The sequence below is a fragment of the Sminthopsis crassicaudata genome, chromosome 2 (assembly GCF_048593235.1).
Source record: "Sminthopsis crassicaudata isolate SCR6 chromosome 2, ASM4859323v1, whole genome shotgun sequence".
In the NCBI taxonomy this organism is placed as follows: domain Eukaryota; kingdom Metazoa; phylum Chordata; class Mammalia; order Dasyuromorphia; family Dasyuridae; genus Sminthopsis; species Sminthopsis crassicaudata.
The window spans coordinates 318,458,221-318,471,890 of NC_133618.1; the positions used below are offsets into that span (position 1 = coordinate 318,458,221).

General features: G+C 31.3%; 1 protein-coding gene across 6 annotated transcripts in view; it reads right to left on the reverse strand.

The window, feature by feature from the left end:
* The window catches only part of PCNX1 (pecanex 1), a 228,766-nt gene that overhangs the window by 109,525 nt on the left and 105,571 nt on the right, over positions 1 to 13,670 (reverse strand). For 3 of the 6 annotated variants that reach the window (XM_074290130.1, XM_074290131.1, XM_074290127.1), the window contains exon 7: positions 5,759 to 5,891. The exons of 2 other annotated variants lie outside the window; for them this stretch is intronic. In XM_074290130.1, coding sequence (XP_074146231.1) covers positions 5,759 to 5,891 — 133 coding nt within the window. The remainder of the gene's footprint in view (positions 1 to 5,758; positions 5,892 to 13,670) is intronic. One more of the 6 variants, XM_074290129.1, reaches the window with a different exon arrangement.

The window sequence follows — 13,670 nt, forward strand, 5'->3', positions numbered from 1 at the left end:
TGAAACATATATTCTGCATGAAAACACATACTACAGCTCTATGACCAAAAAGAATGACTAATGGTCTACAAGCTGATATATGAGAAGTTAATTGCCATCCTCATGATTGACAACATTGTAAATGCAGCCATGCAATAACAAAGGAGTGGTAGCCTTTATCATGAGTGTAGACTGGGTAGTTACTGACAAAGATGGATGTTTAACAAGCTGGCCATTGCTGTCAAGCACCATAGGGATCTCATTTTACATGGCCACCCACAGGCTTGACGACTGTCATTGAGAAGCATGCAGGCAAGGAGCTGACAAATTTCCACAAAGCCAGGCTTACCACTGTAGGCATTGAGGTTTAAAACCCAGCCTTCAACATTAAGTTCCAAAAGCTCATCATCACAAGGCAGAGCATCTTCTCTCCCAGGGAGTTCCAGGCAGCCCTGAGGAGAACCAAACCCTTTACCATTAATGAGGTCCTGATTCTCCTAACCATTAGACTGTAACCTCCTTGAGAGATGTTTTTAGGGTATCAATCTTAATATTCTTAGTTCAAAGTATAGTATCTTTACCAAAGTTTGAAATTAATGGATGCCTGCTAAGTTGGATGTGCATTACATATTATTTTATATACTGTACAACTCACTTTTGCATTATACTAAAGGAAAGATTAATTAACTGGAGTATGCAAATTAATGGACCCAGTTAACAGCCCATACATATGTTATCCCAGGACCAGACTAACTAAGTTCAAAGAGAATGGAGCATAAGTTGAGTGCAAGGTAATGAATTTTTCCGACAGAATAAATTTTGAGTTTGAGGAAGGTGAGAGCTGAACTAATAATACTATCCATACCAATAATATCATACATCCTTAAATAATTTGAATAACCATTTTTCAAAAGCTGCAAGGGGAGAAGAAATGAAACTTTATAAAGCCTCATTCATTTAATCCAACTCTATTTAATAAATAATGCTTTTTTCTCCAATATATAGATATTTTAAAGCTTTTTAAAAAATGTTCTAAGGTCAGAAAATGTGACATAAAAATGAAACAAGTGCATAAATAAAAGACTGGGCAGAATATACCTGATATAGTTCTCTATCGAAGTTACAGCAACAAACACATTCTGGAACATCTGTTTTTCAGCTCCCTTCTTTTAGAACCATTAGAAAATCAAGAATTATTTGGTTTCTTTAAACATGCAAAATTAAGCACAAGCATGCACACAGGACAATGTGTCAAAAAAGGCAAATTTGCAAAAACAACAAAAATTGAACTGCCAATCATGATAAACACCTTTTAGCCTGTGGATATATGAGCACTTATAGAAAAACAAACTTTCTCATTAATGTATGTAACCGCTAAAGGTAAACTACAGTTTAAATAGATACATAATGTAATCTCAGAAAGACATATTCTACAAAGCAGATACATAAAACAAACTGATCTGTTCCTCTTCATTGAAAAAAAAAACAACAAAAAAAACAAAATCTCTTGATTTGCTTAAAAAGAAAAAAAAAAAGAAATTAATCCTAAAGTAGAAAAAAAATCGAGGCAAAACATTTAATTGCTAACAGTGGTGTGACCTTTCAGAATCAAAAATTATGGACAGAAGCAAACCAAATAATTTCATCCATTAAAAAAACAAAAATGAAAAGGCTATCAAGGCACAAAAGTAGTTATTTAAAATGGAAATATTTAACATTCTATTATATGTAATTTTTAAAGTAAAGTATAAATTCTAAACAGAAATTTAGGATTGTGCCATAATTTCAGATTCATAATGTTATAAATACACTTAGTATTATAATTACAAGAAGAAAAGAATGTTTCAATAGCACAGGATCATAGACTAATAGCTGGTGGGCACCTCAGAGCTCATCTAGTCTAGCTTCTTTATTTTACAGATAAAAAAACCCGAAGCATGGACAGGTTAAGTAACTTGCTTTAAGATCATATAAATGCTACGAGCAGAGTAAGTATTCAAACCTAAGTCCTTTTACTTTAAACCCCACAGTTTTTCCTACTGAGTCACAATCATATAAAAATTAAATTCACAACTAAGGAAAAAATGTTAGCTCTAAATCAGTGAACATTTGAATTTTTATATGAAAAGTTAGGCAGCGCCATCAATTCATATTTTCAGAATGTTTCCAGAAAGAAAAAAAAAGTGCTAAGAAAAATTTTCACAGAAAAGTTCTGGGAAATATTTCTCTAACAGCCTTTAATTTAGTTCACTATTAAATAAGCCATAGTTATTAATGATCAAATCAGCAATATCCAATCTTATGCAAGAACCTCTAAAATGAGAAAAAACACTGACAAAAAAATAAAAAACAATAAAGGAAGAGATGAAGTTTAAACATTGTCAGTTTTCAACAGCCCCAGAGACATTTAAAGCTTTATCAATTAACACTATAGATCAAAATTCTTAATCTTTTCCTCTTTTTAAACCACACATTTATTTCTACATTTGAAACTTAATATATATTGCCAACTATTATCATTTTTTAAAGACATCACTGAAGTCAGATATGGGAACCAGTTCTCATATTTTATTTTTTTATACACATTAACAAAAAATTTGTCTTACATATGCCAGGTACTCAAAAATATTTGTCTTATGTCTACATGAAAGATTTCTGAACTCATTACTATAACCTTGCCACAACCCTATCATATTCTATTTTGTATTGGATTTATTTAGATATATTTAAATCTGTCCCCATCTCACTCCCAATAGATGGTAAGCTCATTGAGAACACAGACTGTTTTTCGTAAATGTACTTCCAGTGTCTACTACTGTGCCTTGAATACAGAAGGTACTTAATATATGTAGCTGTTGAATTTAATTATAGATCTTTAGATGTATCAAGCTTTAAAAAAACAAATATGTAATTGCTGAAATCTTCCCACACATAAACAGAATCCCATTATTTATTTTAATAAAAGAAATTAATTTCCTCAAACCAATCATACTAGTGGCTCAGATCTACATGTTCAGTATGAACACAAACTAGATATAAGTAGATTTTAAAATTAAGTAAAAACTAATTATCATCCTCAATCTTACTACTATATTTCCTAAGATTACTATGCTTGATTTTTAACTCTCTTTGATAACAGGTACCATGGAAAAGACTAGTAGGGGGCAGCTAGGTAGCACAGTGGATAGAGCACCAGCCCTGAATTCAGGAGGACCCAAGTTCAAATCTGATCTCAGATACTTAACACTTCCTAGCTGTGTGACCCTGGGCAAGTCACTTAACCCCAGCCTCAAAAGAGAAAAAAAAAGAAAAGACTAGTAGGTTTTAGTTACACTTTGGTAAAAATTAAGAGGCTAAAAAACCCTTCTATTTATAAGCCTGATTTAAAAAAAAAAACCACCAAGAATATAGAAAGATATTAAAATGTATTTGTAACATGTATTACATATTATGTGCAAATTCTCTTGCTAAAATAATTGATTTGGTGCATAGAACAATCTCAACATATAATTTGAAGCAACTTGCACTAAACTATATCAGCTGAAAACTATTAAAAAATAAAAGTATTATTAAATATTATTTTTTTTCAGTTTCTTCTTAACAAAATAAAAAAAACTTTAAATTTTACATGGTTATGCTAACTTATAGGTAGAATTTTTAGTGAGAAGCTAACTTTGATTGGAAGGCTCGTAAACCTACTATAATACTTGTATTAATTATGTGGCTAACAATAGAATTGTTGCCTTATACATTTACTCTGAGGAAGGAAATCTGTAATTCTTTTTTATATTTTACATATAAATCCCACATACCATATAATCTCACATTACCATCTTGTAATAGTATGATCATATTCAAAAACCTGCAAATGTAGTCTAAAATAAATTTTATAAGTTTTATTAGGGTATTCAACTAGAGAGCAACATTAGGATGTACTTTATCAAACAATTTAAATTAACAGCTCTAAGTTGTTTTAATAACTGTGCATCTACCAGGCCCACTAGCAGCAAATCACAAGAGATAGATGTCTAGGAAAAAACAATTAATAAACAAAAAGATATTAAGTGGCATCTTACTGAGTGAATGGGTAAAAAAGTTGTCTCAAGGAATGATTAAGGGAGAAACAAGTGTGTCAAGAAACAAAGAGATAAAGTTGGTTAAAATGCCAAGCTATTTCAGAGTATAGTAATACTGCCTAAAAATCTATCAGAAAAAAAGAACAAAAAAATGTTTCTTGGTCTTTTTTTTTCTTTTTAAATAAAGGCAGAGTAAGTTAATGGAAGAGAGAAATACAATAGAAAAGAAAAGAAGGATGAAAGGCACATACACCAAAAAAAAAAAAAAAAAACAACATCAAAAAAAACAAAAAAAACTTATTTTCTTAAACTAATTATTTTTATTAGAGTCTTTTTCTTAATTATTCATTTAATCTGAACAGCAAATCATTTGTTCAACACTGTGACTTTACCCAATTATTTAAGAGATGGAGCTGGAAAAGAAGAAATTCTTCTTATAATAATAGTAAAATTAAAATTTAAGAAAATTTTAAAATACACCTGAATTACAAATAAAGCTAGAATACACACACACACTCTCTCTCTCCCTCTCTCTTCCTCTCTTTCTCTCTCTCTCTGGTCTCTCTCTCCTTCCCTCTCTCTCTAGAACTATGTGGAGTCCAAGTCTTTAAATACTCTTCCATTTGTTGTTTTAATAACAAATTTTTAGTTAAGTTTAGAATATAAATGAATACCACTACATGAAAATGAGAATAAACTAAAATATTTACATGGGATATTATTATTATTATAATGGAAGTTCAATAGGAAAAACATTTCTCATCTGAGAAATCAGTACATGCTCCCTTGCTTTATAATACTCAGACCAACATATATTTTCATCAATGTATGTTAAGTGTTAAGAAATTAGATAGATTTATATACAAATATAAGTTTCAAGTAATCATTATTTATCATACATACATTAATTTTATACCAAAATACTACTGGGTTCAAATCTGATGAAGATAATTTATGAATAAAATAGTGAAATAAAATTTCATATAAATTTTCTAATAGTGTGAGCTGATTCTTTTTACCTGGTATATTTGTTTAGGAGCTTAAACTGCCAATTGCTTAAATCATTTACATAATCAGGAACAAGGAATTGGGAACTCCTTACTCCCATATTTCTTTCCACAAAATCATAAAGAGAAAGAAATGTCAAAACTAATGCTTCTTTTGCTATAGAATTTAAGGCTAGGAGGGGCCTGAGAGGTTATCTAGTCCACCCCACTCATTCTTCAAATAAGAAAAAATTAGTTGTAAAGGTTAAAAAAAAAAAAGTCTTATCACTTGTACTTAGCAGTCAAGATAGTGCTCAGATCTCTCAATCTCCATAAGTACATTTTTTTTTCATTCTTTTTTTAACCATACAAAAACATTAAACTAGTAAGAGAAATACTAATATAACTAACAAAACATCTGGCTGAAAGTTGCTTTTTATACTGATGTGACTGCTAAATTTTTTTCTGTAAATAAAAAAAAAAATGACTTTTCTGAATATGGGGAGTGGGAAATGGTGCAACACAGACATGCGCATTTCAACAAGCTCACCATCACATGCAAGGAGAACCAAAAGAGACAGAAAGGAGGGATTAGAAGGAAGAATAGAAGTTATTCAAATGATTTCTTGGAATTGAGAGTGAGGAAGGAAGAAAAAAGAAAAGGTTTTTAAAAACTGCTATATGCATGCTGAATATGGTGGAACTTTAATACTGTACCTGAGGGGTGATCCGAAGAGCAATGTAGGAGGGGTAGGGTTACTCCCTGCATTGTGCCTGCGCCGAACTGCCTGACGCCTAAATGTGCTGCGTTCACGGCGAAATGTAACCATCTCCTCGCTGTCCTGTGCTGCTGCATCAAGACAGACTCAGGTCAAATAGGAACCCAGTCATGGGCATACACGCAGCTTAAAGTCTGTCTTTCCCTTGCCTCCCATTATCCAAGAAATGTGGCCTTCTCAACTATATCGATTTGTTTTTAGAAATAATTTATGTTTCATTCTATATAGAGTACAAAACGCATGCACACACACACACACACACACACACACACACACACACACACACACACACACACACACACACCTAAGATGATTACTTTCTTTAAAAGTAAATGTCAAGTTTACCAAACTATTTAAAAACTAAAATCTGCTATGCTTTCTATTTTTGATCTCAAATACATTTTTAAGATCTTTGATATGCTTAAAAATTCTACTGCAGGTCTTTCGGTTTATTCCTTTTTTACTCCAGTTTATGTGTAAAAGGATTCTGCAAAATATAGTAATAACTCTTATTAATCTTCTAAAGAGAAAATCATTTTTTCTGATAAAAAAAAGATACTATACTATGGCAACAATATTTCATTCTCTTTATCTAGAAGAAAAGTGAGTTTAAAAGTTTAACTAGTGCTCTCATATGTTGACTCCACAATTTTTGGCAGCATCAAATACAACTAGTAAGTTGCACAATTGACTTACTGAAATCTCATTTTAAGAATGTAAAAATAAATTTTAACTGTAGGTTCTCTTCCTGCCAAACTTAGTTTGATGAACGTATATGCCTCTGGACTAACATATCAGCAAAGTGAAGTTGGATGTTTGTTTAAAAAACAATAAGGTACAAATAAAACTCAGATGTATAGAAATAAGTAAAATTAATTAGAATGATAAAATAATGTGTAAGTAACATAATAGTTTGTCTTTTCAAGCAAATACTGTATCAATTTATGAATTTAAATTTTTAAAAAACATTATCATTTCTTTTAAAAATATAGAATCGTTCCAGGTGAGGAGTTTGGTTGTACGACAATTGGGAAGAACTTCTGAGTTGTGGTTTTTTTTTTTTGATGTTGTTTCATAATAGCTGAAAAAAATACAAAATAAATCTATAATTTTATTGCTTTTACCTAGTTAAATCCTTTGATATTAAAAAAATAATAAGACAACATTAGTTGGAACAGAAATTGGGTTACAAATATGTCTGCACATATTTGTACATATATACATATGTGTATATACACATATATACTATATAAATATACACTACTTTTCTGTTAAGACTTAAGGGAATCCAATAAGGTTGACATATGCTGTATGAATGTGATCGCTAGGTGGTGCAGTAGATAAGAGTTCCTGATGTGGGGTCAGGAAGACTCATCTTTATGACTTCAAATGTGACCTCAGATACTTACTACTGGGTGACCTTGAGCAAGTAACCCTGTTTGCCTAAGTTTCCTCATCTTATAAAATGAGTTACAAAAGGAAACGGCAAATCACTATAGCATCTTTGCTCAAAAAAACCCAAATGAGGTCACAAAGAATAGAACATGACCAAACAACAACAAATGCTTAACAAAATGCTATGCTTTAACAAATATCTACATTAAAAAAAAATTCCAAGTTTACAAACTGACTAAGGATCATTTCTAGGACATATTCTCCCTCCCCTCCCCTGCAACAAGAAAAAAGGAAGAAAAAAAAAAAAAACTAAGCCTGCCAAATGACAGAGGAAAGAAGAACATCTAAGTAGATAACAGCTGAAATCCATTCAGCATTTATAAAACTACTATGTGAAAAGGAACTGGGGATGCAAAGACATAAACAAAGAGCTACATTCTACAATGAGAATACAAATACACATAGATACAAATAAATATGAAGTAAATGGCAGGTAATTTTTTATGGGAGGGAGAAGCAGCTAAGGGGAGGGCAAAACCAGGAAAGGTCTCAAAGGAAGTAACTTTAGCTGAAGTATGAAAGGAGAGCTATAGATTCAGAGGTAAAGGGAAGCTATAAATGCAAAGGTAAAGAGGAAATATATTCCAAGTAAGGAATTAGAAAACAATGTCATTTGTAAGAGAAACCAAAATAGGCCAATTTTGATGGACTATCACGTTATGTCAAGGAGAGTAGCATGTATTAAGCATGTAAAGTCAGACTAGAGTCAGATCATGACAAGACTTTAAATAGCAAACTTAAGGAGTTTTTACTTGATCCAAAAGGCAACAATGACACTTACTGAGAAGGGAAATGACATGCTCTATATGAGAGGTATTGAACACTTGAAGTAGGGTAGTAGCTGTTAAGAGAGAAGGTGGCAGATATGAGGGATGCTGTAAAAGCTAGCATTGACAAAATCTGGCAACTTACTGGACAAAAAGGTTAAAAAAAAAAGGGTATAAATCACTCAAAAGTTGCAATACTTTAATTAGAATTAATCGGAAAGAGAAGGGAACTTAGCAAGTTAAGAGGAAAGACAATGAATTCAATTTTAGTCATGTGGAACTTGACATACCTAAAGGATCCACCCAGGCAGAAACATCTAATGGGTGATGAAGCAAAACTTGAATCAAGAGAGAAATAGGAACTGAATAGAAACACAAGGAGTCAAATTAAAAACAAAAACAAAAACCTGATCATTAGTTGCAAGAATTTCTTGCTAAAGCTCTGGTTTTAAGAAAAAAAAACTAAATTTGGAGCATTCCATTCATCAAGTACCAAGTACCTATAAAGAGCAAGACAATATGCTAGATGATGATAGGAATACAAAAAGTAAAAGGAAACTCCTGGAGAAATTGACATTGTGTGTCACATTCACACACACACACAGCAGAGCATAAAAAATATATGGGGGGATAACTAGTAAAATCAGGAAAGAACTTCTTTAAGAGGTGACATCTAAAATAAGCCTTGAGAAGGGGTAGGAATTCCAAAAGGTCAGAGATGAAGAGGTGAGAAATCTAAGCATGGTAAAGAATCTGTGCAAAACAAAATATGAAGATGGCATATGGACTTTGGTATATGAGAAAAAGATTAGTTTAGCTAAAAATTATATATGTAACAAGAGGCAACTAATGTGAAATTAATCTGGAAATACAGGTTGAAGTCAAACTGTGAAGAGCTGTAAATACAAACAGACTCCAAATTGTGAAGGGATTTAAATGCAAAAAGGAGTTTGAATTTTATTTAAAAGGAAATAAGAAACCACTGAAGCTTCTTAGTCAAAGCACTGACATAGTAAAAAAGATACTTTATGAAAATTAATTTTATCATAGGATACCCTGGAAGGAAGAGATACAGAAAATTAGAAAACTAACCGAAAGCTTATGCAATAATTCAAGCAAAAGATGATGAGGTAACTAGGTAACAGCTATGAAGAGTGTGGGATATAGCTTGTGAGGCTTCTTAACTTTTTTTGTGTCATGAACCTTTTTAGTGGTATGGTGAAGCTTATGAATCAGAGTAACATTATGTATATGGGCTTAAATAAGAAGTGGATTACATAGAAATGCAGTCATTAAAAAACTTTTAAAAATAAAAAGTTCTCAGACAAAAGATTAAGAAGTTCTATGAAGAAATAGTGTCAACAAGACATTAGCAGAAAACTGGCAATATGGAACTGGAGTTCGAGAAAAACATTTGAGTTGGATATAAAAATTAGAGGATTTTATGATAAAAATAATAACTGAACTTAGGGGAGCAATGAAATCATAAGAGAAAAGGACAAAAAGGAAGAGGGTCCAAGAAGAAAATTTTATCCACTCTTAGCAAGCTTAGATACATTCTCATTCAGTAATAAAGTAGTCACACAGGTATTTGTTTTCTTAAAAGCACTTATTTTAAAGAACTAAATACAATTTAGACAAAAGGCCTAAAATATCTTTTGTTCCTGGTATCATGTAATCACAAGTTCATAATCTCAGTGTCATACATGACCTCTCACTCCTCACTTAACAACAACTTTGATGTAATGCCAAATCTTGTTACCTTCTCCAAAACATCCCCTCTATATATATCCTGTTTCTATTCACAGATACCATCTTAGTTTAAGGTCACATGCTTCTCACCTGAACAACTGCTTATTAGCCACTTTCCCCAGTTCAAACTCTCAGAATTTGAATTCCTTAAAGATTCAGCTCTAATGCTTCCTACCCCACAAGATCCCTCCAGCTGCTAGTTCCTTTCTCTTCTAAGGTTACTTTCTATTTACTCTGTACGTATCTTGATATATCTATTTAATAAAATTAATTATTTTTGTTAGGCACTTAAAAATGAAAAGCATAGATGTTTCAAAATATAAGAGAGGGGTAAAAGACAGCATATATTGATTGCTCTTTCCAGAATACCATGTCATCACTTAATATGGATTCTATTTTAAAAACTTTTTAAATGTCACTGACCACCAACCATCACCCCTAAATAATAAGCCTTTCATTGTGACAAAATTATAAATATGATCTAGTCTATCAAAACAAAATAAAGATACTGCTATATCTGAGAATGCATCCAGATCTATATTCCATCATCCCTCTATCAGGAAATGAAAGATATTGGCCCTTTATTTTAGTCAAAGTTTCAAATTTTTTAAAAGTTTTCCTCATTTAATGTAGTAAATAGTTCTGGTTTTGTTGAATTCATTCAGAATCAGTTCTTCATAGATTTCTTAAAAATGGGTGATATTTCCCATTTCTTATGTTTTAATACCACAATTTATTTAGCCATTTACCAACTGATGGATATTTTCTTGCTGCAACAAAAAGTACTGCTATAAATATTATTGTACATATAGGTTCTTTACTTCTATTCTTGACTTTATTAGGGTATACTTAGAGTTAGGAATATGAATTCAAATTCTGCTTTAAATAGTTCCTAGATATGTAACCTGAGCAAGTTATATAATCTATATGTCTCAGAGTTCTTATCTATAAAATGGGAATAACATAAATTATCTTCTTAAGATCGTTTTGAGGTTAAAATCAGATAATTGTACAGTAATTTGCAAAGATTAAAAGTACTAGCTCTTATATTTAACTCTTAAAATTTATTAAAATCCTTTTAACATTTTTCTTGTTTGTATTTTAGTTAGATCTATGTCTCAAGCAAACACACTAAACTAACAATGCTATTTTGTTATTATTTCACCATAATTCAGCTATATTCTTTGAGTGCTCTATCATTTGGGGGATTTTATGTGTATAGTATTGATATTTCTCATATATGGTAATTTAAATCTAATTTTCTTAACTTTTTATCATGTCTGTTTTTATAGTCACTTTGTCAAGATTGCTAAACTGATTTTTCCAGATTCTCTTGAGGCTTAAAAGATTCTTTCCCAATCCTTCATCATTATTTGTGTCTCTATTTTTGAGTACATTTCTTACAAAGAACATATTATTAGATTTTGCTTTCTAATCCAATTTGATATCATTTTCTATTATACACATAAATGTCATTAATATTCATGGTTGATTGTTAATTATGTTTTCTGTTTGTGCTTTATCTAATTATGTTTCTTTTCTTTTCCTTTTACAAGGAAATGGAAGGTAATGTTCTAATTCTATGATCTAGTCCTTTTATGAATAACATAAGGAAAATTCTATTAAACTCTATCAAAGGATTATATGTATTGAATGGTGGTTAGATTGTTTTAAAATGAGACTAAAATTTACTCAAGATTTGGTTAGTACCTAATAAGCCTATACTTTAGTGAATATATTCAGATCCTGAAAATACTTGTGCCAGGTCGGATTGAACAAATACCAATTCCAATGGATTTAAAATATGAGCAGCCTAATGTAAATAAGTAAGCTGAGACGCAGTATAAAAATTATTAATCTTATATAATGTTTTTGTCAAAATAAATTAAGACAGAAGCAAATAGTAGAGAAATATAATTTGAATAACTTTTTCAAATCAAGGACAGATCCAAAACTATTTGATTTTGGTGATTCTTCAATACCCCTGGAAAAGGGCTAACTGAAAGAGTAACTCAGTAAAAGGAAAATTCAATTTAAGAATGGAATGTGGATCAGTATAGGTGGAGCCAAGATGGCAGAGTGAACCCAGGAAGTTGCTTGAACTCTCCCAGTTTCCCTCGAAAACCAAGTGAAACTAAGCCTCTGAACAGTCTGTTGGAATGAAAACTCTTCAGCTCAAGATAGAATGAAAACACTTCCAGAAAGGTCAGTCTCACTAGGATGAAGAGTGTTCAGGTAGGTCAGGGAAAGCCGGTTGAGAGAGTCTTAATCACAGCAGATCAGCAACTGAGACCCTGGCTCCTGGTCAGTTTTTATGTAGGTGCCACATACTGCTGAGAAAAAGGTGTATTTCTTTATGCCTCTATTCAGTTTTCTCCAGAGGTCTAAAGTGTCTAATTTCTCTAGGATTGTATTAACCTCTTTAATTTCTTTTTTATTTTGTGGTTAGATTTTTCTGATTCTGAGAGTAGAAGGTTGAGGTCCCTCATTAAAATAGTTTTATTGTCTATTTCTTTCTATAACTGGCTTAAAATCTTCTCTAAGTGTTTGTCTACCATATGGTGCATACACATTTATTATTTTTTTACTACCTCATTGTTTATGGTACCCTTTATTAAGATGTACTTTTCCTTCCTTTCTTTACTTTTGGCCTTTACTGGTTTGTAACAGTGCCATATTTGTATCATAGAAGGAATTTTGCAGTACTCCTTCTTTACTTATTTTTGCAAATGGTTTACATAATATTGGAATTAATTGAGATGAAACAAGGATGCCCATTATCACCACTATTATTCAACATTGTACTAGAAATGTTGGATTTATCAATAAGAAAAGAAAAAGAAATTAAAGGAATTAGAACAGGCAATGAGGAAATAAAACTATCATTCTTTGCTGATGATATGCTCATATACTTAGAGAATCCTAGAAAATCATCCAAAAATCTACTGGAAATAACTCACAGCTTTATCAAAGTTGCAGGATACTAGCCACACTTTAAATCATCAAGCATTTCTATATATTACTGACAAAGCCCATCAGTAAGAGAGAAAGAGAAACTCCATTTAAAATTACTGTAGAATAATGGGATTTAGTTGCCAAGACAAACTCAAGAACTATATGAACACAATTACAAAACATTTCTCACACAAATAAAATCAGATCTGAATAACTGAAAAAATATCAGTTGTTCATGGCTAGGCTGAGCTAATTTAAAAATGATAATTCTGCCTAAATGACTCTACTTTTTCAGTGCCATACCAATCAAACTGCCAAAAAAAAAATAACAACAAAATTCATGTGGAAGAACAAAAGGTCAAAAATATCAAGGGAATTAATGAAAAAAAAAATACAAAGGATGATGACTTTGCAGTACCAAACCTAAAACTATATTATAAAATAGCAGTAATGAAAACCATTTGGAATTGGCTAATAGAGTATGGATCAGTGGAATTGATTAGATACACAGAACACAATAATCAGGGGCCATAGCAATCTAGTATGCAAAAAGTCCCCAAATTTCAGCCTCTGGAATAAGAATTCAATATTTGACAAAAATTGTTGGGAAAACTGCAAAATAGTATGTCAGAAACTCAGAATAAATCTACATCTCACACTCTATGCCAAAATAAGGTTAAAATGGATACATGATTTGAATATAAAGGAAAATACCATAAACAAATTCAGAAAATAAGGGATAATTTACCTATCAGATTTTTGGGGAAGGGAGAAATTTATGACCAAAGAAGAACTAGAGAATATTATAAGAGACAAAATAGACAACTTTAACTATATTAAATTAAAAAGTTTCAGCACAAACAAAACCAACAGAAACAAGATCAAATGGGAAGTACAAAGCTGGGAAAAAAATCTTTATAG